Raw genomic sequence first — 25,037 nt, forward strand, 5'->3', positions numbered from 1 at the left:
GGCAGCGCTAAGACCTGCCTCCTAGCTCTGATTGGTTGTTTGGTGTATTTCTACACATAGCAGTAGAAAGGAGGAGACAGAGGAGCTGGATTTTTTCCACAGATTATCTGTCTCATATTACTCTGTTAGGATGTAGTGACAGTTTTAACAAATGTGTAAAAAATGTTTTTATAAAAGTTAACTACTGCCGCTTTAAGACAAGGTCAGTTTTACTGAGAAAATGTGTGTACAGCAAGCTAGCTATTCAAACAGCACAGTAGTATCAAAGCTAAAGTAGCATCCAAGTTCTTTTAGCTAAAAACAAACTCAAAGTTTGATTAAAGTTCCAGCTAAAAGCTTAAGAATGACAACCACAGTAAAAATCAGCCCAACATTTAAAGAACAATATGTTTAGATAAAAAGTCACAATAAATAAACGTTCATGAAATCAGCTTGAAAAACCAAAGCAGCTCAGGTTTCAGGGTGAGATTTAAAACTAGCATAAGTCAGGAACTGGATCTTAACAAGCAGCAGCTCTATGCAGCACTATGTTTCATCTGTGCTGTTTTTACTGTGTTAATTATCAACATTCAGTTAATAAATGTTCAAAATGTTATACTTATTTGCTGATTATCTTTGTTTTCACTGTGGAAATTGAGTTAGAAATTGAAATGCTATGATACCAGGCTAATGTGAGAACGTCTGTAGACTTGGAAGGTGATCTGCTCATTTATAATTTGGGGGGCCATGATGGCCGTCACTCACCAATGCAGGTCTTGCTGTCTGAATGTAGGGCGTACTTTTGGTGGCAGCCACAAACCGGCCCTGTGTCCGTATCTTCACATGTGTGCTGGCACCCTCCATTTCCATAGTTACAAGTCACTAAAGAATGTGCAGATTTAAATGTTATATTTTGCTCTGAGTTTATGAGAAATGACATTGTGTTTAATTTTTGTTTTCTTGTGAAAATCAACACCACTGACCACACCTGTGTAGAGTTTCACTGACGCATTATGAAACAAAACAAAAAATCTAACTTCAACCAGTTCTTACTGTTTGACCAAATAGTAAGAATTTATATTCAGAAAGGTTCCTGAAAAGTTTCAGTTTTGGAAATACAAGGTTTCTGTCTGAATGAGAGACTTTTGTAAAAAGAAAAAATATATAGATATTTCCTATTTATGGCAAACAATAGATTGATGTCAAAAGTCAAGTCAAACAAGAACCAAAGGGTTCAGTGAGTTTTCAGTTCTTTTGCATCAACATTTAAATACAAACATATTAAATAAAGTGGAGTCAGCCAAGAGCAGCTGGAGGACATCAGTGGGTAATTAAGTGAACTGTGCATTTCTTGGTTGGTTGAGCTCCACATGCATCTCAACCCTCATCACTGTTTCTGTCCATTCTTACAGACGTTCTGAGTGTGCAGCAACAGCTGAACTGAGAGAAAGACTCAACATATTATGTCACCCAATCAGATTTAGGTCATATTTATGCTAGTGATGGGAGTCCATTAAAATTTTTAATCCAATGAATCTCAAGGTCTGTAATTAATTAATCACATTTAATCGCATTTCAATCAAAACCCATTTATCGGCCAAATAAGAAACATGTTCAATTCAAAGGGCCTTTTAGAAGCTAAATTATTGAATAAACAGACAGCTGAGCTCAATATCACAGATATGTGTTGCTTTAAAATCTGTTTTTCAGGTTCTTCAATCATCAGATTGGAGCAAAGTGTTATTCTATCCATTCATCTTTCCAGAGTTTCAGGAACGCCTGATCATTCATGGAACTTCTTCATAAATGTGGACTGTAGCTGCTGACATTAGCATTGGGGACGTCTGTGCTGCTGCTACATGTTTAGCATTAAGATGGTATTTTAAGCTGGAACAGCTTCAGTCTCTGTCATCCATTGCTGTTGTTTGTCACTTTATGGGTGTACCAGAAACAAGCAACAGGCGGAGCAGAACCCCTCTGATTTACACTTGAACCACATCAGAGTGGTTCAAGTGTAAATGTGAACACTAGATGGACTGGAGACCACTCCAAAAGCAGGAAGTGAACTACAGCACAGGGCATTCTGGGTAAAGACAACCAAAACAAACATGTGAGTCTTTCACTAGTGGGAGAAATGGCTTGTACTCTTATCCCAAAGAGAAATCCTACAACCGTTAAAATCTGATCGTTTAAATGTAAATTTTGTTACACTTCAGCTCTGTTAACATTTTGTGAAGAAGGAAGTTGCTCAGTATCTTCTTCAGACATTTTCATGTTGTTTCCTTCTGTGACTGGTGCAGCACCCCCACAGGCGAGTGGGGGAACAGGTTTCTCAAAAGTATTGGATCATTTGACAAGTGAAGAGCAAAAGAGAACCGCAGCAGCTGAAAATGTAACAAATGTTGCAATTTTGGTCCCCAGTCAAACTCAGTCCACCAGACTATCAGGTGGGAAAACACCCCGAGTGTCTTTTTTAACTTGTTTACTGCTGTTATGTTCCGTCATGCTCAACAGACCGACACTGCACTGCAACTTTTACTGCTAGTGAAATATTACCACAGCGGAGAACACATTATAGCTTTACAGAGACTTGTGCAGTGCTCACACTCTGTCTGTGAGAAGAGAAAAAGATATGATGCCAAATAAAGTGCAATTAAAAGCTTACTTTCCCCCCCCTCAAAAACAGCAGCCCTGCATTCCATGGCTGAACACACTGAATGAGAAGTGAGAAAAAGCAACTGAGCTGTAAAGAGTTATGAATTCCCACTACTGAATCCTTCAGCACCTTCAGTTTGGGTTGATATGCTCAAATGGTTTTGGAATTAAATGTCCACCCTCATATATTACCACGAAGCCTGACTGGAAGCTGTTAATCGTGCCTGTTACTGATGTTTATCACCAGAACGGCTCAATCTTTTCTACCACTACGTAAACGCAAGAAAAACAGGCTAATAAAGAAAGCGGTTAAAGATTTACTACTCCGTGGAACTGGAAACAAAATAGAGTCAACTGAGTGTAAATCTATGCACTTTGCTATATGTTTGGTTTTCCTTTCTAAATATAAATATGTATCAAAAATCTGAAAGAAAAAAAAACTGCTCTCATTAGCCATGTTGCTGGCTCTACTGTAACTCTTTGTAGCATACATTTAACAGAAACATTTCTTAGAAATGTTCATCTGTACATCGCTCAGCTGTTGCAGAGTGATGTCACACACTGCACACCCATGATGCAAATCAGTGATCCGACCACATCAGAGTGGGGCCCTACTGGACTGAGATCTGGTCACTGTAGAGACCACTGGAGTGCAGTGAACTCATTGTTGTGTTCAGGAAACAATTTTGAGATGATTTGAGATTTTTTTGATAAGGCAATAACATTATAACATGATGCAAAGCTCAAAAAAGTCCATTTTTAATAACACTGCCCCTTTAAAAGTTGACTGGTAAAAATAGATTATGACTGGATAACAGAAACACAGCAGCCTAGTGCAATCTCTGCTCTCGAGCCGGATGCATCACCTGTCCTAACACTTTTATATCTTCCTTGGTCAACCTGGATGTTTTTCTCCTACAAATTAATTTTGCCTAGATTTATAAAAAACTCTAGAGATAACTAATTAACTATCCAGCATCTTATTTAAGGATAAGGATCAGTTTCTTAACTGGTTGCTTTCTGCTAAACCATTATGTGAAACATCTCATTAAGGTCTTTTTTACCTGCAGACTCATCTGCATGTGAGAAGACATTTTTATTAGAAATGCAAGTGACAGTTATTGTATCTTTGTCTTCTTCACATCGGACAAAATGTGCCAATAATTACCAGAGAATTGAATGACATTTTTTATATATGTTGTACAAGCATGTAACGTCGTGCTGATGAAGGAAGCATTTTAGTTTCTTGTCTGTTATTTATTCCCAAAAGTAACAATTCTATTTTTTTTTTGTTGCAGCATGAGGATCAGACTTGATACGTACATGTGCAGTCTTTCTGGTTTTTGGCCAACTCAAAACCAGGCCGGCACTCGCATGACACCCCGCTTTTGAAGGGAGCTTCCCTGCAGATGTGAGCACAGCCGTGGTCTTTGTTCATGCAGTTCATTCCATCTGTTCAAAGGAAGAGGACAACGAGACATGGGGTTTAATCAGAGGCATTTCTGAGTCGCATCGCAAACCAAAGCTAAAATTCTAAACTTGATTTGTTCCTTTCTTAAAAATAAAAGCAAAGAAAAAAGTCACAGTAAAGTTGCGTTACCGATCTGATTCACACCAAACGAATAGCATCAATGCTAGCTAACAGTAGGTAGCGCTGTTAACGATGATCTTTTCTAAGAGGACAACCTGATATTCAATGTTGATGTTGATAATGTTCATCTCTATTTATGGTTCCAGCACCAAAGAACTGACATGCAGATCCGATGCTGCATCAAAGGTAACATGCTGCCCGACATGTTTATATTTGAAAGTATCAAAATTGTTAGAAATCAGAGAATTTGGAGAGTTTTATCTCAGGTGAAAAATGTTTTGTCATCAGATTTAGTTCTTTACACTGAAGTTCTAAATTGATTGGGGCAGGAGAAGCACACAATTTTTGAAAATCAATATACAAAAAAAAAAAAGAAAAAGAAAAACACAAAAATACCACTCAAAATTTTAGACAACAAATTATGTTTTCAGTAATACCTCATTTTAAAGAGACACCTCCTGTTCAGTTGGGATGATTACATCAATTATAAGAATGTGCCCAAGTCATTGTATCCTGCACATCTATGCACAGATCTCTTCGTCTGACTCAGTTCTTAGTCAAATCAGGAGGGAACAAAACTATAAGATGAGCTGCTAGATACTGTAGAATCCCCCTGAGAGAGATGATATTTAATCAAACAGTTCTGATTTCATTGGCTTATCTTTCCAATCATTTCCTGTAAATCCAGCTATGGTTCTTAACTCCAAATTATGCTTAAGTCCTTTGTGCTTAAAACTCAGAGAGAAACAGACATTAATACAACTTTTGATAAACATTCAAAACATGCACTACTAGAGTTGTCTACCCACAGTTTAAACACACAGTGTCCTCGGTTTCCATGGTGAGTTAAGCCTCTTTATCTGACCCAAAATGGTTTCAAGGACTTCAGCATTGCACCATTTTCCCTCACAAGTCCCCTTCACAAGCGAAAAGTGTTTTCTTAGTAACTGTTAATGCAGCTGTCCACTTCCAGTGGACTATTACATAAAAGCTCAAAACAAAAGAGGTTTCACAGACTTTAAAGGAAAATTTCACTTATTTTTAATTTTAAAAAGGCAGAGATGCAAAACAATAAAAGCAGTTGGTAGAAATAGGTTTGAAGAGCGGCCAACACAAGCACCGGCATGTTTTAAAAGTAAACTCATAAGCAAGCATTGTTTCTACAATCTATTAAGACCTGGGAGAAGTCAAATAAACCCAGGCAGAAGGAGAAGTCGGACATAGACCGGTCACTCAGCACAGTTAAGCCTAAAACAGCAAACAGAGCAGTGGGTGCATATCGATGAGATGAGGCCGAGACCGAGACCCAGGAAGGGAGAGTCCAGATCCCACTGACGCATCCTCTACTCCGTCACTGATAACCAGCGTCTGATCTGCTGACCTGTATGTGCTGACAGGTGAGATATTTCTATGGTTCTGGTGCAAAACTATATTGATTACTTTTCTTTATTTAAAACAAAATTGATTTAGCAATGATCAAAACTCTTATTTTCTTTCCTAAGCAAATTAAACTGTGTTTTTTAATATGAGTAAAACATACCAATAATAATCAATTTGCAGCCAATACTACACAGGAGCATTCAACAGAAGTGTCCCAAACGTTTCTGAGGTGTTATGACTTCCTACATTCGTCCTGCTATCAAAACCCTAAAGAAGGAAGAAAAGATCAATTCAGTGAAAATAGACATGAAACAATAGCAACGTTAGTACAGAAGTCTTCATACACACAGGCTTCCAGTGGGTTTCTTTCAACATTGGTTTTCTTCTCACCATAATGTCTTAAAGGCCGATTGGTGGAATGCATGAAGGACAGTTTTTTCTGTCAGACTGACGTGGATGGCCAAGATTTCTTAGCATGTCCATCCTCTATCCATGTCCAGATAATGGGTTGAACATTATCTGGATATCTGGATGATGTTTGAGAACCAATATTCTCCACAACTTGAATACCCAACAAAGCAAAGTCTTTTGTTTTGTTGGCCCTAATCCTCCTCTGTAGGAGGTTGTGGCAAAGTGTTAATTCTGTTATTTTAAACTGAAGCTCTGTATGACGTATAGCTTGACTAGCTGAGTCCAAGATTTCACAAGATGCTCTTAAGTTTCCATGGTAACTCCACATCTGAACTAACTCCCTGTTCATTTTATATTCATGTTTGAATGGTTTTTGTTCTTTTTTTTTAAATCCAGCAGTTTACAAAACTACAAAACATTTCTTAACACTCATCTCTGCTCTGCAGCCAGCGTGGCCTTTATCCCAATACAGGACAATACTTTAAGGTATTGTGAGCAGCAAATAAATTGAATACAATAAAAATCACCTCAAAACTTCAGCTGCCCTGATTTAATACTTTGAACAGAATGTGATGCAGTTTGAAACCATGTGATGCAATACGAAAACACGAATTAGGAAGAACTAGAATGATGCTTTGAGAATGAATAAAGACAACAACTGAACAACTGAATTATTTTCAAAGAAGGTTATCATTTCAACAAGTACAAAAAAATCGGATGACTATTCTTTTATTCACTCAGGAGTGAGCATAAGTTGATTCAAACAGAGGTCTTAAAATTATTCAGAAATGGGAAAATGTGAACTTAGAGTGTTTTCACATCTGATAGTCAGACTAGGTTCAGTTAGGGACTTTTTTTTCTTCATATGTTCAGCTGCTGTGGTTCTCTTTCACACTGCACTGTGCCAAACAACCCAAGCACTTTGAGCATCCTGTTCCCCTCCTCACCTGTGGTGGCGCTGCAAAAATGACCACTGAAGGAAACAAAGGAAGAAGACACTGACAGCAACTTCTTTCTTCATGAAATGTAAACAACAATGGAATGGCGTCAGATTTTAGTGGTTGGAGGGTTAGTCTTTTGTCCTCTCATTTCTCCTAACACTAGACAGATGGGTTTGTTTTGGTTCTATTTACCCAGAATGCAGTGCACTGTAGCGTGCTTCTTGCTAGCAGAGCAGTCTCCCATCCGATTGGTGATCAAATATGCATTCAAACTGCATCAGTGTTCACTTCCAGCAATCTGATATCAAAGTTTGAAGGCAAACCAAAGTTAGTTTTTTCAGTCTGCATCAGAGTTCGATTAGGTGTTCACACCTCCCCAAACGAACCAGACCTTCTAGTCAGACGGACTGTAGTTGGATTAAAGCCGACTAAACGAGGCCGGTGTGAATGCATCCTGTCATTTACGACATGAAAATCTTAATGTTTAGTTCTTTTCAAAACCATGTCATTATCATTATCACAACTTCTGGAAAGCCTTCCAGGAGGAGATGAAGCTAGGGCAGTAGCAAAGAACAAACTGACAGCTTTACTCAAGTTTATATGTGCATGGAGGCAGGAAAGCAAATACTCTTGGCAATACAAAGTAAGACTATATGATTTTTGCCGGCAGTTAGCAGGGAAATTGTAAGGAAAGGCTTCTTCCCTCCAGCTCCAGTGAGCAGTTTTGTTTAAACTGGGAGGTCAGCAAGTTTATAACGACTGAAGTTCCTCACTGGGAGCCCCAACAGGTCCAGATAAAACAGAGACTTCATGGCCCAATAAGAGCCCACAGGACAGAATTTGTCTCTCACCCAGTCTCTCCACAGTCTCTTTTATAATCCTCTGTCTTTCTCTTTCAATACTTCTGCCTCTCATTATCTACCTCAACTTTGCATCCCTCTCACTCTCTCAGGAGCAAAGACTGGAGATGAAATCCAAGCATATCACAGCCGTGTTATTACAACCTGACTCTTGGAGTGTTCCACCCCAAAGCCCAGTAATTCTGGCTGGCAGCATGCAGTGGGAGACAGAAAGAGAGGGTGGGGGGTGGAGGGGGAAGAGAAATGAGGTGAAAGACAAAGACGGAGAAGGACAGGAATGTAGAAGAGGAGGACTGACAGAAATGGAGAGAGATGGAGATGGAGGAGAATAATTTAGAGCCTCCTCCCGGTTCCTCTGCGGCTGGTGAGGAATGATTCGAAGCGGAACGCCAGCCTCGCGGCCCGATCGCCTCACCAGGGACGAGGAGAGATTTCACAGCTTCGCTTAACCGTGCAGCAGATGTAATGAGAACTTTTGAGGTAAATGAGAACCTCAAGAGTGGAACACCTGCAAAAATATCACACACTGACTGAGGGCTGCAAGATTGTAAAAACAGAAATCAGGAAAAGACAATATTGTCTCATCAGCCCCGCAAAAACAAACAAAAAACAACTTTTGAATGTTTTCTTAGGAATTTGTTAATTTCACACATGACATGATATCCACTGTAGCTTTCTCTGATTAAACGGCCAGAGCTTCGTCTGGAATATTCAGGATCTTGCAAAACTCTTCCTACTCCTTCAGCCAAAGTTGATGACGAGATGAACTGAGCTGAGTACAAGAGGCGATGTCTGTCACAGGCTGCTAAAGACTCGAGGCAAGAAGGAATAGTTTGGATCAAAGTGTAAGAACGGCCCAGTCAAAGTCCACACCTAAATCTAACTGGGAATCAATGGGACGTTTTGGTGTGAAAAGCTACAACACATCAAATCCCAACAAAAGGCATTAAAGCTGTGGTGGGAACCTGACTAGGTCTGTAGAAGTTCGAGGTGTTGGAATACCTTTGCGAGGTCGTATAATCAGGCTCAATTTTACGACGGCATGTATATCAGCTTTGTCTGCTCTTGTCTACATTACAGATTTCCAAATGAAAGTCTAGATGAGCCCAAATGGGTTTTTGGAAAATGCTTTTGTAGACTTATGAGGTTAAAAAGAAGGTTTTGGCCGGTGGCGTGCAAAAATGTCTTGAAAAACAGCCGTGCGCCTCGCCAACTGTTAAGCTCAGGGTTGGATCGCTTCTATTTTGTGCTTCTGTTGGGCAGCCAAGAAAAACCTCTGTTAAATACTGTTGACGTTAGGAAGAAAACATTTCGTTTCATGTAAAAACCCCTTACTGGATAATGATAATGATCCAAAACACATTTCAAAATCAGTATTGGGACCTGTCAAGAGGCATAAGCTGAAGAATTTACTGTGATAATATGATAGCCCAACTTAGACAAGCTACAAAAAACAGAGAGAATGTCTCAAAAGAGCATTGGACATAATAAGACCCACTTATGAATACAAAAACTAGAACCAGTCTGCAAGGAAAAACAAGCATCCTCATAAAAAGAACAAATCTGTAGTACTAGATAAAGGATTTTCACCTCTTGCCTTTTTCTTTCAAAATCAAACTTATATCAACAGGATTTGTCTTATGTAAAGCTATAGAAGGAAACCAACAGGTGGAACTACAACCTCTTTTCCCTAAACGGTTCCTTCAAGAACCAGCAAAGACAAGCGGTTACAGATCACCAACCAGGCCAGCGGTATCTGACGTGAGCTGACAAAAATCACACTGGCATCCGTCAACCGAAGGAGGCGTGGAGTGGAACGATATAGAACCGTACACAAAACATGTTCTGAACATCTGGCACAGGAAAGAGTTAAATATATTATATAGTGATTGCCATTTCAATTCTTTTACAAAACACAGAAATGTTGAAAAGGTTCCTTAATACTGGGTTTTAGTGACTAATGAACAGCAATGCTTTTTGAAACAAAGAGTTGGAGGCACTCGTTTTACGTATTGTGGATTTTTAGTAATACACAAAGACCCAAATTAGTGACACTGTAGGTACTGAAATGACTTCTAGTGTGATGGAACCATGACCTATGTATTTCTTGTTAGTGACTGCTGATACTGAACCACAAACATGTGAAGAGTCCACTTTGCCAGATTCAGTCAATTACAAATTCACTTATTTGGGGATTTCTCTGTGGAGTGTAATTCCAAATAATTGGTGGAAATTCACCTATTCGCTGATATTTCTTTTTGTCCCGGAGCACATCTAACATATTCCAAAGAAAATCCAACTTGGGATGCTGAAATACTAAAGCACGAGGCTATTTAGCATCCTATTGGCTGACTTGCAAAGCAGCCAATCTGGGAGCGTTGTTAGTTTCCTTCCTGCTGATTGGCTCTATATCCAAGGGTGCTGATAAGGAAGACCATGGATATCAGCTTCTGCAGTAGTGCCAAGCTGTTTCCACTCTGCATATTAAGGTATGCCTGGTGTTTGAACTACTAAATTAGGAAGCTATACATTTTACAGGGAGCCGGACAAGCGGCGCCTGTCAGGCTGCGAGGCCTCAGCCAACTATCCCCCCAATGGATGGTTATACTGGAACTGCAATTTCGTTGTCTTTCTGACAATGACAATAAAATTCTTCTGATTCTGATTTTGAAGTAGTAGTAGTAATAGATCTTAGCTACTTGGTCTATAACTGCAACAAATAACCAATACTGGGAGTCCACTGTAGCTTCCCTATGTCAGAATAAAAAAATCTAAGAACAAATGTAAATTCATTTGTTCTTAAAAAGTCAGTGACTTGATACAACCGTTTTGGTTTCTTAGAAAAATATTTACCAATTGACATAATAAACTGAACTTGACTGAAAAGTTTTTATAAGGATCAAATTGGATGTAAAAACATTTGAATCTGACTACTGTATGATTCTGCTGAACTGACTGTATATTTTGGTATATAAATGGGATCTATTTTTTAGAGAAGTTTTCACAACTGGCAGGTTGGATTATTGTCAGGAAGTCGGTAATGTGACGCAACCAGTGACTCCATTCCTAAGCAATCAGTCGCTGGTAATCTGCTGACATCGCATTTTCAGCCCGACTCGACAAGTAGGTTCTAAAAACGGGTTGGTGCCACGTAGCTGCTGCTGGTGGAAAACCGTTACAACTGAGTGGAACCGTGCAGAGTGAGCTCTAGTGAAAAAGCCAGAATCCTTTAAGGTAATTTCAGGTTGGCAACTGTTTCAAGAAACAAAAACCAATCAGGAAACATTTTTAACTCTGTCACACTGAGCACTTAGTCCCTCAAGGTTGTGTGTTCGGTCCACTTATGTTCAAATCGATAATAAACAACTTTGTATCCACACATGCAGAAAATCCAGTCATTGAAGTGGCAGATGACACCAGAGCTGTGAGACACCTTCATGGAAAGCATAAATAAATGAGCAGGGAAGAAGTCCAGAGCAGGGTGAGATGGCGTAGACAAAACAAAGGAGGTGATGGTTGACCTTCAGAGGTTTTGGCCTGAGCGCCGTCCCTCATCATACCACAGCAGAGAGAGTGGATACATTTCTTGGACTACAGATCTCTGATGACATCACCTGGTCAAAAAAAAAACACTGAGATTACAAAATGGGCCACACAGACGCCATTCTTACAGAGGAAACGAAAACTATTTTTCTTGACACATAAAACTAAAATTTGAAAATGACTGCCTGTTATTTTCACAGTGACTCTTTTACTGCAATACCAGCATTTCAACTCAACTGTTTAAAGTCACAGTCTGATTCTATGGGAAGCCAACATGTATTTAATAACTGGTAAGCCCATTGATCCGATGTGAAGATCAAATATTTAGTTGAAGTTGAACCTGTCTTTAAAAAAAAACAAAAAAAAAAAAAACGTCTTTTTTGTGAGTCTGTCTCAGATAGTTGCAGTTTATTATATTTTTGCCATTGGTTGGTAAATGTTGAGCAGCTGGCATCAATAAAAGTGACTTTCCGGATGAATGAAATTGAACTCCGATCAGGGAATTTCAGTTATTGAAAATTGTGGAGGAAACTAACTGGGAAAGAAAAATCTCCTAAACTCCCGTCTTCCTCCTCTCTCCACTTTTCTCTCCATCCCTTGTAAATGCCATTTTAATTGAAATCTGTCAGACGCTGACTGTGTGTCTCTCTCACTGGTCTGTTTAAACCACAGAGCTATAGGTGCTAAGCCATGAATTTCAATGAGAGCTTTTCTTCAGCTGAGTGCATTGAACTTCTTTAAATAAGAACTGTGCCTTTCTAATAACCCTCCCCAATCTCTTTGTCAAATAGGGAGTCCACGCACACACACACATGCAAACACACACACATTTTTCTAACTCATTCTTTTGCTTTCTTTCTTTCACTTCCTGCATCTGGCCTTAACCTAACACACATCAAATTGACAAGACCAGAGATTTAGACTTTAGCGTTGGCTAGACCATCATGTGTCTTAAGAGCATTTAGAGGGAGAGCGGCTCTGAGGTGACTGCAAATAAGAAGAAAAAAAACATGACCCTCTTGATTTTAAGCATCTTTTACAACCAGATTTAAGGCTTTTAATACCAGCGATATGAGAAACCTTAGCAGGCTGTGTTTGTTTGTAAAAGCCCCCGGTGCTTGGTGGCGTTTGCCAGAGGTTAAGGTTTTAAACTTGAGCGGAACTGGTGGACTTTGTTTTGTGAGCTTCAAATCATACAAGTCGATTCCTAATGTCTCCTGGGAGTGAGACCAAATCGTAGCTAAACACCAGATGGTGTCTGCGCCCTTATATTTCACGTCAGCATAAACTGCAGAGAAACTCTGAGCTAATAATATATCAGTTAGGAACAAAAGCAAAAGTAAATTCTATCTTTTTGCTCCTATTTGAATAACAGCATCTGCATAAAACAGGCGAACAGAGATATTTCTCAGTTGTACGTTAGTTTCTCTTTTATTAGAAGTTTTAATTACCAAGTCATTACACAATAAGCATCTCAAGATGGGCTGAAGAGCTTGTTCAAGACCCTGATGTTGGTTTATTACCAAAGTGCTAAATATTCCAGTGAATACCGCCGGGGACACACTCAGTGTGAAGTGAAATAAATATAATTTCACCATAAACCTGGAACAAACAGGTGTTCCTCGTAAGAGTTTAGACATTTAGACAGAGAACTCACAAGAAGAGGAAGTGTTCAGGAGCCAACAACCGCTCAGAGACATCCTGGTAAGGATCTGAAGATGAAGTCAGGACGGATTTTTGATCCCAAACACAAAGAACATTATCGACTGGTGTCACAGATAGAGAAACAAAGCTAATAGGATGGCCTAGTCAAAGGGTGTCCAGATCTGGTCCTTGAGGATCGGTGTCCTTCCATTTTTAGAATGTTTTCACACCAGATAGTCCAGTGGACTCGGTTTAGTTGGGGAAAAAACCTGAAACATGTGTTACATTTTCAGTTGGTGTGGTTCTATTTCACAATGAACCGAGTCAAACGAGCCAAACCCTTTGAAACACCTGTTCATTTGCTCACCTGTGGGGGCGCTGTACCAGAAATACTACTGAAGGAAACAACAAAAGCCTCTTAAGGAGACACCGAATGCAGCTTCCTTCTTCACAAAATATAAACCAAAATATTGTCATATTTTAGCAGTAGGATTTCTCTTTTGTCTTTGGAAAAATTCTCATTCCACTTCTCCTGCTAGCGCTAGACTCCCTTGTTTGTTTTGGTTCTCTTTACCCAAAATGCCCTGCTTAGCATTTACATATTCATTCACTTTAATCGAACTGAGACGTAAGTATTTAGGCAGACCAGAGTTGGTTTTTTGATCCGCATTAGAGTTTCGCATTCACACCTCTCCAAATGAACCAGACTTTCTAGACAAACAAACTACCGTACAGTTAAAGCAAACCAAACAGAGCAGATGTGAAAACAACCTTAGATGCATCTCTGCTCTAACTGCTGAGTCAAATGGTCCATCTATCTCCTCCTGCTCGGTATGTCCTGTTCTGGAGAGGGGAGCTGATGATCCATCATTTGATTCAGGAACCAAGACATTCAGGATCCTGGGTCATGAGGATTGACTTTGGACACCACTGGCCTATACAAGCTTAGCGAAGATTTGATTTAACTGAAGAGACCCATAAAACTATTTGAATGCAGTTCTTGTGGAAATAAATTCCAAATTTGCACCAGTTTCTGTTTGTATTGTCAAAGATGCAGGCAATAAAGTTATTTTTAAAACCTCGATATGAGGTCTTTACTTTGATAAAGTCATCAAGAAGATATTCTGCTTCAGCCAATGAGAGGCTTCTACCTGTAGTGCAGAATCTAGATTTTTAGATGTATTATGCATCATCAACATGTGGATGTGTGACAGGTAAGTTGTTTTTAAAATGGAAGGAGTCTGATGTAGTAGCAGTTGACAGCCAGGCAGACGGAGCTCCCTGCACTTAGGCTTCCCACGTGTCCCAGGCCTGTCATTGTAAAGCTCTCTGTACCTCCAGTTTCCTGCTTCGGTTTGTTTAAAGTGAGAATTCCTTCATCATGAAGAACATTGCGCATGTGGGCGTGTGCGTGAGTGTGTGAATCTGCGTGTTGTCCAGTAAATGTCTGTGCCGCCGTGACTTTCTGCGCGCGCCTGTTTGTGTTTGAGCGCGGCGGCCTCAGCCTCTGCCTGCCTCAGCCTCTGCCTGCCTCCTCTCCTTCCACAGCTCCAAATAAACAACTTTTGTCAAGTCCACCATGTTTGTCTCTGTGTTTATTTTTTCTGTTTTTCTGCCCGAGCGCTCACACCTCCCCCATGCCCTGTTTCCACAATCCCCTTCTCTCTCTTCGGCTTCCTCTCGCTCAGAACACGGCACTCTGAATATGCATGTTGTTTGGGAACTAGAGGACAACATTTTCAACAAGACTGCTTCCTTCGGTTTGTTTTACCATTTAACAACATGTTACCACAGAATTAATGGCTCACACATCATTATATTGGGGGAAACATCCACAAACAGGAGAGTTTATTATTGCAATCTCAGCTTTAGCTCCTCCTCCAGGCGTTCATACAGGGAGCGCTAGCTGCTGTGTGAACATAGAAAGCATCTCAGTGTGGTAAAACAACTGCTATATCATGCATATGAATACAGTTTTACTATAAACCAATTGGTAAATATAACTTCTCAACAAATTGGATTTTTTTATTCTTTATAATTCAGGAATTCAGATTAAAACAGGAATATCATGTAGATTCTTTACACCAAGAGGGATGTATTTCAATCATTTATTTCTGTTTAAAAGCTCTGTATTAAAGCAGAGCAATTTCGCCGTTTAAACATCTTTGAAGTTTTCTAGAAGTTTGTTCCAGATTTGTGGTGCATAGAAGCTGAATGCTGCTTCTCCAAATTTGGTTCTGGTTCTGGTTCTGGATGCAGAGCAGAACCAGAACCAGAACCAGAACCAGAAGACCTGAGAGGTCTGGAAGCCTGATACAACATAACAGGCATTTAATGTATTTTGGTGCTAAGCCGTTCAGTTTTTTAATAAACTGACAACAGTATTTTAAAGCCTATTCTCTGAGCAACAGAGTCAGTGTAAAGACTTTAGAACTGACACCAGTAGCAGCATCTGGATCAGTTGTAGCTGGAGGATTGGTTTTTTTAGACAGACCTGTGAAGATGCTGTTGCAGTAATTGATGTGACTAAAGATAAACGCGTGGATGAGTTTCTCTAGAGCTTGATGAGACATTAGTTCTCTAATCCTGGAAATGATCTTCAGGTGATAGAAGGCCGACATTGTGACCATCTTTATGTGACTCTGAAGGTTCAGGTCAGACTTCATCACTACACCAAGAGTTCAGACCTGACCTCTAGTTTCTATCTGTAATAACTGAATCTAGGATTCAGTTATTACAGATAAGAACGGAATTTCATACAAAGGAAAAATTCCATAGTCCTTAAATTTGAAGTAATCTGGTTGTGAGGGTAGAGAGTAGAAAAGTAACTTATAAAGTTGGGTTTGTAAAATAACTTTCAAAAAGCAAAAGCTGAGGCAAGAGACCAAGAGGATGTCCTCCTCTGTCCCAGGACAAAGGAAGACGCACCCTTCATCCGTCTACAACGTCAGCATCAACTCATGCTCTGATGTCTTCCGTCGGCTCTTTGGTCTGTCTATGCTGGTGGAGAGGCTGCAGTGAGAAGCTACACAGTGAACAGGTGTGGTTTTCAAACACATCCTGCTGAGGTCAGGAGTGTCACTGGAACTGTGATGTTTAAGACGGAAAGAGAGCGAGCAAGAAGATTCCTGTGGAACACTGCGATTCTACGGCTATTCCTGGCCTGGAGGGGGACAGCGGACAAGCGTCTGATTGTGAAAGCGGGACAGAGTGTGTATGAGGGGGGTGAGAGAGGTGTGTGTATGCGTGTGTGTGTGTGTGTGCGTGTGTGTGTGTGTGTGTGTGTGTGCGTGTGCGTGCGTGTGCGTGTGTGTGTGTGTGTGTGTGTGTACGTATGCGCGTGTGGGGGTGTGTGCGGGTGTGTGTGTGTGGTGAAGGTGAAAGGCTCAGGATAGCCAGCCAGAACGAGGCCTTACACACTCACACTGTTTGTTTACTGTGAGCATCCCAGGTCACACACGTGTTTACAGTTAGAATATGGATATAGAACAGCTTCAGTCATAATGTGTCATAATCATTTTTTTTTTTAAATTCCCAAAGAAATGGAATTTAAGAGTTCAGCTACATCTGGTCAATCGCTGTGAAAACTAAGAAACAACAGAGACAGGGCTCCCCTGACGGGAACCCAAAGCTTTAAAATGAGTTTGGAGTGACAGGAAACGACGGCAGGAGCTCGCTGGCCGGCGGAGTTCCCACTGAGCAAACATTTATCTGTTTGTGCACCTATTTCGCTTCGCTCCTCCACAAAGGACCCTCTAACGTCCTGAGAGCCTCCTGACATGCCTCCGCGCCGACCACACCGGCACCACGAGCGCTCCGAGCGAAGAGGGAGCGGACAAAGGTAGAGGTCACAGCCTCCTCCTTCACTCGACCTCTCCGTCCTCGCCCTCCGTCTCTGCCCACAGCCCCACTCCTCCTGCCCATTCCCATTAAGGAGTGACAAACGACTGTCATCACTTGGCATCTTTGATGTGATCCAGCACACTGTCCCCATTCACAGCTGCAAGCATGTGTCTATTGTTCAGGCAGCAGAGAAGTGTGAGCGGGTAAAAGGAAAACGGAGCTCAGAGCTGCTGCCGCTGCTGAGTGAAACCTACAGAGAAGATCTAAGTGAGACGATGCTAAGATGTAAAGCTAAGCAGTATAAAACCAGTTCTCTCCCTGTTGCCATGACATTTCAAAATTCAATGTGTCATACTTTTATTTAATATTATTTATTTTATTTTATATTAGTTTTTTTTTTTTTTTGGGGGGGGGGTTAAATACTGTATGAGAATACTGTAAAAGAAAAGAAATTAAGTCTAATAACGTGTAATTGAAATTTCCGTTACCCCATGTAATTGTTTAATCAAGCCATTATATTGTTCCATGGATAAAGTCCTGCTAATTAACTGATCCCCTGGCAGTTACATCATGGTAAACTACATGAACCCGGTCTGGAATGGAAATCTCTCCCCATAAAACAGTTGAAAACCAGCAGGAGGAAAACAAACAGCACCTGTGCTCCTTTCTTTAGGGCTCATTCAACCTTCATGCTTGTCGATCACTGAGGCGACGTTCACACTGCCAGCTGCCCAATTCAGACGTTTTGTGAAATCAGATTTATTTTTCTTTTTTTTCATGAGTGGTTGCACACATTTCCTGATACATGGAAATTAGAAGAAAAACCATGACCATGGCGCACAATGATGACCATTAAGCTGTTAATGTGCTGGCTCTGGCTGGACAGCGACTTTAACGTCACCAGAGACGCTCCACCGTTAGCATCCATGTTTACGTCCACAAACACTGAGCACGCTCACTGTGTGTGACATCATTGCCTCCCCCGCTGTGCATGCAGGACACTGTTGGGTTGTCTGCAGTTCAGACAGCAGATCACATGCAAGTCACATACATTTGGAAATGTGAATGAAGGAAATCAAATTTCACAAAATATCTGAACAGTAAAGCAGCATTAATACCTGCAGAGTGAACGTAGCCGGAGTGACCTGCTTCGCTTTTCTAAAAATCTAATGTGGCTCAAAGTCTGGCTGCTTAACCTGAAACATGGTTCTACAGCACATTGACTGAATGGGGTTGTATATTCCTGCACCTGAAACTTTTATGTTATTTTAAAAACATAACGTAAACCGTGTAACCTTTTGATCCGCTTCACAACGATCGGTAAAAGAAACATTCAACTTTGTGATTTTATTGTAAAAAAGAAAGGTTTAGGGGTGTGAATGCTTTTGTAACACCAGGTGTGACTGTCATGTGAATCAAGTGTATAAAAAACAGATCACGCAACTTTTGCTGCCCATCAATCTAGAAAGAGTCTCTCTGGATTGAACCCCTCCCAGTGGTCGGACTGTTCAGCACTGATAAAATGGCATAATTCATTAAAGTAAAATTAGAAAATATTAAAAAAGAAAACATATGGTTTGTTTGGAAGAGTTTCCAGGAGACGCCCAGTTGATAAAGACAGCTAAAATTAACAAACCTGCATGTTAAAGTTGTATTCATTTTAAACTATACTATATGAAATAATTTTCTTTGTGCTCTACTACACCCTGGACAAATAATCCTAACAATTAAAATGTGATTTTTTTTTTTCTAAATTCTTTCCATAACTGAAATAATACACTGGTCAACAGTCAAAGATATTGTCTGGGGCTTTAGGGTCATTTTGATGAGCTGAATCCAAAAGTCACATTGGTTTTGCTCAATCAGGTCAACTTTCTGAACTATGGAGCAACAAGAGCATCAAAATGCAGGACTTGTTCTCACATCTGGAGGATCTGATCTATTGATGAGCAGGAGGAGAGATTCATCAGGACAGGAAAGAGACGGAGGATTTTACACAATGAAGACCTAATGTTCAATTCACATGTACTTACCCTGGTCAGTGTTTATTATCCAATGTACAGAAATTCAAGTTTGTAACATTTAATTAATACACTCTGTTAGAAAATATTTTTTCTCTAACCTGATTGAAAAAAATGGATGTCACTTTTGGATTCAGAGGTGCAAAATAGTCCTAATTCAGATTTTAAAAATCCCAGACAATTTCCAAAGAAGATTTATTGTAACCTGGTGTTATCTCTCTGGTCTCTTTGTCCCAGTCTTACCATCAGAGCGGTGGATGCAGGTGTGCTGGTTGTCGCTCAGGAAGAAGCCGTCTGTACACTGACACTCGTAGCTTCCCATTGTGTTCACACACACCTGCTGGCATCCTCCATTGTTGTCCAGACACTCGTCCACATCTGGACACACACACACAGAGAGAGACAGCACGGAGGCAAGGGATGAGAGGCAGCAGTGGAACAAATACTCATCACTTACTGAGCTGCATTAATAACAGCATATGAGTCAGTGATGTTGACACCAGAATCAGGAATGTTACAAGGACCCAGGCTGTCCTATCACACTAACAGGTGGATTCTGTGGCTGGATGAAAAGCCTGGCGCTAAGTGTTAGCGGGCGTGGCTCCGTGCTGCAGGGAAACATTGTTTATCCTGCACTGTGCTGCTGAAAGGCTTCTAAAGTTTTCAGTGAAGTGGCCTACAAACTGTACGGTAATCAGACGTGACAGCTTCTGTACGTGGGCGTGTGTGTAAACCCAGACCTGACATGGTGACTGTGCGCCCTGTTTAGTCTGAGGTGCTGAGACGGGCCGCCGGCCTCATGCAGGACACAAAACCAGAGAGGAGGAAGAAAAGGCAGATGGCAAGAGGTCACAACTGGACCGGCCCGGCACCAGATGAAAGCTACACCAAGCTTTCAAAGTCACTACGCCAGAACCTGTCAGCCAAATGTGTTTCCATCGCTCCTTTTAAAAAACTACAGCAGCCTGCTAGGGCCATTGTAAGTAGGAAAATAAAAGGAATGAATTTCTGCCCAAAAAAAAAAAAAAAAACTCAGACATTTTTAGATTAATCTCAGTACTTTCTGAAAAGGAACCTGGACATTTCTGAGTGAAAATTTCAACACTAGTTCAACAATTATTCCTTTTTTGTATTAAATAAAAGCACTTAGACAGTATTAGTGAGTTTTTCTTCTATTCATGTTGTAGTTCAGGTTGTTTTTTAGCCACATGAATATTTTGCGAAATATGTCGTTTATTAGAATATTCTCTCTGGCAAACAGACTTGGTTTACTGAGACGGCTATTCTGTAGTAGAATAGAATAGAATAGAATAGAATAGAATAGAATAGTTTTTAATGTCTCATGCAGGGGAAATTTAGGCAGCAATAGGTTCACACAAAAGATCAAAACATGTTTAAACTATATATAAAGAAACAAGATTAACAATAATAGTTATAATATGCTGTACAAGACTATAGCATAAAAAGTACTGTTCAGTTCTAACAAACAGAAAGGAATGTGTACCTGAGAAGGATGACTATTTAAATAACAAATTTTAACAAATTCAGTTACAAGTAGACAGAGATTACAGAAAACAGGTCATGTAATAATTATAAAAGCAGAGCATCATAAAGCTCAGCTGCTCTTCACAGCTTCCCCTCGAATGAATGATGTTGGATATCCAGACGGTCCATGACGGTCTAACGGACCTCAGCGATGACTTCACTGAGTTCTTCTGCTGCAGGCCCATAAAGTTCCAGCTCCGTGTGTAAATATAGCAGCATAGGTTCTACGTTGTGAGCATAAATCGTGTCCTTGGTGAACTTCTGCTTTGTTTTCACAGCACTTCCTAACACTATTTTAGGTAAATCCTGAGCCGTAATGGATGCCATTAATATGACTGATGACTTTAATCTTCGGGCCGCTCGAGGAGTAAGTTAAGAGAAAAGAAATGCCATTCCAGTTTCTACACAAACATGGCCAGAGGTGTTTTGTTTTTTGTTTTTTTCCAGTTTCAGCCACGGCCCCCCTCCCCCGATACCCCTTCTTTTCACGTTGAGCTCAAATGAGGTGAAGCTCCATCTAAACACAGTGAGGATGTGCTTCATGTACAGTGCATCCGGAAAGCATTCACAATGCTTCACTGTTCCCACATTTTCTTGCTCTAGCCTTGATCGGAATTGTATTAAATTTATCACTTTCTAAATTATAGACACAAGTACTCCAACAGGACAAAATGGTTTAAAAAATCCTTTGAGAGTTTCACAAGCTCACTAAAAATAGAAAACAAAGAAAATCACATTTACAGAAGCATTCACAGCCTTTGCTTAATGCTTTGTTGATCCACCTTTGGCAGCTTTTACCGCCTCCAGTTGTTCTCAGGTTCTTCCCTCCTGCTCTTCTTCAGCTCCAGCAGGTTGGATGGAGACGTCTGTCTGACATTTTCAGATCTCTCTGGAGATGTTCAATCAGATTGATTGAACATCTCCAGAGGGTCGTTGTCCTGCTGAACCTTCGCCTCAGTCTGAGGTCAGGATGCTCTGCAGTAGGTTTTCATTTACTCTGTTCATCACTGCATTGCCGTTTCTCTCTGTCCTGACTAGTCAGTCAGTTCCTGCTGCCGCAGAACATCCCCATGGCATGATGCTGCCACCACCATGCTTTGCTGTAGAGAAGGTGATGAGCTGCGCCTGGTTTCTTCCAAACACAATGCCTGTCATTCACACTTGACCTCAGTCTTCGTCTCATCTTGTCTGCTGGTCTGAGGTCCTTCAGGTGCCTTTTGTCCGTCTCCAGGCCTGATTGGTGGATCGCTGCAGAGATGGTCGTCCTTCTGGAAGATTCTCCTCTCTCCACAGAGGACAGCTGTAGCTCTGACAGAGTGACGACTCAAAGGCTTTCTCCTCCGTTCACTCAGGTGAGACAGCAGGTTAGCTCTCTCATCTCCTCCTCGGCGCTCCAGTATCCAGGCTCACAGAGCAGCCCCTCCCCACTCAGCTCCTTCAGACTAGCCAGCAGTAATTAGCAAACACCTGGTAGAACTTCGCATCTGCTGAGCTCATTAAAGAAGCTACTTCTCACTGCAATGCAAGTAAAAACGTTAAACGGTTAATAGAGGAGCCATGATGTGATGACTTCCTGAAGGTGGAGTTTCTGAAAGAGCAGGGATTTTTAAAGAGACAGAGACCCAATTCTAAGGTCTTAAAATGCAAAGTCAAATTTCCTTTAAATCATGTTTGATGTATACAGCATTTTTATAACAACTAAAGGTAACATAGCTACTTGATTGTGCAGTAAAATGGCACTATGTGCCTAGAAAATGCATAACAGTGCACCTTTTGAAGCTACAGATTGCCGTACTTCATAAACATCCTCCATGTGCTCAGGTATAAAACTATTTGATTGGTACATGAGTAGGACAAACCAAGAGGACTGTACTGAATATGTTTGGTAGGAATATGTGTAACGTTACACCGTTACCTAAAATGCAATGTTTGTTAATCCATGATGGTGATGCCCATGTTTTAGGTGACACATTGTCAGAACACTGGCAGGTTTATTTCTTCTGTTGGGGCAAAATATCAGCCTAGAAAAAATAAAATAAAATAAAAAATAAAAAACTGCTCAAAATACTTTATTAATACAAACTGTGAACATTTTTTTTCAAAAATACTTCTTTAATTCTAAATTGAGATTAAAGATGATAATAACTTGAACTATCTAGCTTCTTTAAAGGATTGTTAAAGAATCTGGATTATCTTGGTGCTCCAAGCCAATCCGTGATATCCGTAATAAGCCAGATGGCTTTGATTTCATAAATGTCCTTATTTTCTTTCATTGTTTCTGTAGTCCCACACCTCCTGTCTGCAACTTGCCAAAATCTGCACACAAGTTCTCCACAACTGCCCACCTTGGATCCAAATCTGAGATCCAAGGTTTGAAATGGAAAAGACACGTTGGAGGAAAGGAAAATAAACTTGCACAAGTGCAGCAGACATTCAAAGAAGTCACGCAACGGCGACACATTGGGTCCAGCTGTGTCCACGGCGAACCCAAATAAACAGTCAAAATCAAAAGGAAGCGAAGAAACCAAACAGGACGGCTTTTTAATTGGAGGACAATTAGCAGACCTTAAATCAGTTAATGTCCTCAGTTACTGACACGATGCATCTGCTGAGATGATGGAGCAACTTCCTGCACGCTCACTCAAAACCGATGTCCGCAATTTTTCCAACGTCGGGTTTGTCATTTAAACTACAAGGCTGTGAGGTTTCTCAATATCATAGCTTCGGCTCCATTAAAAGCCGCAGAGCCTTTATAGTGTTTTTGCAAGCAGGCCCGGAGGATGTGAGCAGAATGTGATATGAAAGGAGTCTGAACTCTGACAAGCACGCTGGGAAAATAGTTTTCAAATTAAACTGTAGCACGTTGAGAACCCAAAGTGACAAAAGCGGAAAGCGTCAGTTCTGCTGGGTTTCACGACTCAAACGACATAAACCTGAACCCAACGCTGACCTCGTCAGGGACTGACTTCATTTTTCGGATATGATTAATTTGTGAGGAAGCAATCTGACAAGTCTGACTCTGGTACAGGAAGGCGTATGACTTTACTTTCCAACGCCTTTGAACTCGGCAAAGCTGGAAAACCCTGTTATGACGACTTATATGGTAATAACGAAGCACGTTCTCATCAGCGGAAGCAAGAATTAACACATATGTGAAAGTATATCTTCTAATGTATAATACAGTTGAGAGTGATTAAAAAATAATTACGCTGTATTGTTATTGTTTCATCCATTTTTGTTCAAGCTATATTTTCCTGGCTGATGTTTTGAGATTTTGCTTTAATATTTCTACATAATGTTCTTTTCCTGTGGTGCCAGATCATTATTTTTTTAATGCAACAATCCTACCTGCAGTAAAACACCCGTACACAATGCCTCCAATTCTTGCAAAAGCAATAGACATGAAAAAAAATCTAAAGAAAAAAAAAAAACACACCATAATTAAAAAAAATAAAAACTGAACAATTCTGTCTTTTTTAATGTTGGATGTAATGGGAAAAATAATTGTAACTGAATGTTTGGATTTATGACTGAAGCTGGTATTTGGAAGTAAAAAAATGGACTGACTTATGACATTTAGTCACAAAAACACTAAAATAACTTCTATAACTTTTAACATAGTTTGTAAGGAAATACTTTGACTCTCATTAGGCAGGATATGAACATTACAATTTGAAATTACTATGAGAATACATCCCTTTAAATGTCATGATACAACTGCTGTACGGTAAATCTTCCTTGACATAGTAGGGCAACCAGACCCAACTGTTTGCCTGAGCTGCCAGTACAAGACACGTAGAAACAAGGATAACACAGAAGAAAAGCTTTTTGTGTTTGAGGCACAGCTTAAAACTGAAAACTTTACTACAAGTTTTAATAAAAAAAACGTTTTTCTGAATTTGTAATGTCAGTTTGTGAAACGAGAAACCGCAGGAATTAAAAACGGGACGGGAGGTCTGAGCACAAAGCTGCTACTGGCTCTGTGATCACAGATATTCTGCCTGTGATTTCACACTTTACTGCCTCGTTTGAACTCTGATTTAATCAGCAGCAGCTCATTAAGGCTGCATCCAGTCAACATCTAGTAAAGCCAGTCTTGAGGTTAGGGACAGACACAGCTGGTTTCCTCTCGCCAGCCAGTAAATACCAGTGACTGTTGGAATTAGCAACCCGAATACCTTCTACTTAATCTACAATCCTGAACTTAAACACATGTACAGTACATGTACAGCACATGTACATGTACAGTCAGATGGGTAACAGAATGAAATAAAGAAGCCAACTTTCAGCAATACACTGCTTAGGTAAACTGCTTTTGTTTAGAATGGTTGGTCTTGTGTGGGCTTTAATGTGCTAACTACACTGTATAAAGTACATACAGAAGAAATTACATCACGTTTTTTGTAAATTACAGGTTTTTCTAAATATCATGACCGCACATACAAAATACCTCCTCCTAAACTATCTGTCTTGAACAAATCCCTAAATTTTAAGGAAACTTATAGAAAAACACCAGGAAAACAAGCTAATGCTAGCTGCTCAGGTAGCTAGCCTTCAGTCAGGAGCTTTATGCTTCCTGGTTTATTCAAGTTACAGCTCCTACTCCATAACATCCTCCCACACC

The 25,037-nt window shown here is 40.3% G+C and overlaps 1 protein-coding gene across 2 annotated transcripts in view; it reads right to left on the minus strand.

The window, feature by feature from the left end:
• scube1 (signal peptide, CUB domain, EGF-like 1) overlaps positions 1 to 25,037 on the minus strand; it is a 94,379-nt gene that overhangs the window by 49,243 nt on the left and 20,099 nt on the right. For both annotated transcript variants that reach the window (XM_008401500.3, XM_008401501.3), the window contains exons 4-6: positions 19,112 to 19,246; positions 3,958 to 4,086; positions 745 to 861 (exon numbers count right to left, since the gene is read on the minus strand). In XM_008401500.3, the coding sequence (XP_008399722.2) occupies positions 745 to 861; positions 3,958 to 4,086; positions 19,112 to 19,246 (381 nt within the window). The remainder of the gene's footprint in view (positions 1 to 744; positions 862 to 3,957; positions 4,087 to 19,111; positions 19,247 to 25,037) is intronic.

Source organism: Poecilia reticulata, chromosome 23 (genome assembly GCF_904066995.2).
Source record: "Poecilia reticulata chromosome 23, P_reticulata-male-v2, whole genome shotgun sequence".
Taxonomy (NCBI): Eukaryota; Metazoa; Chordata; class Actinopteri; order Cyprinodontiformes; family Poeciliidae; genus Poecilia; species Poecilia reticulata.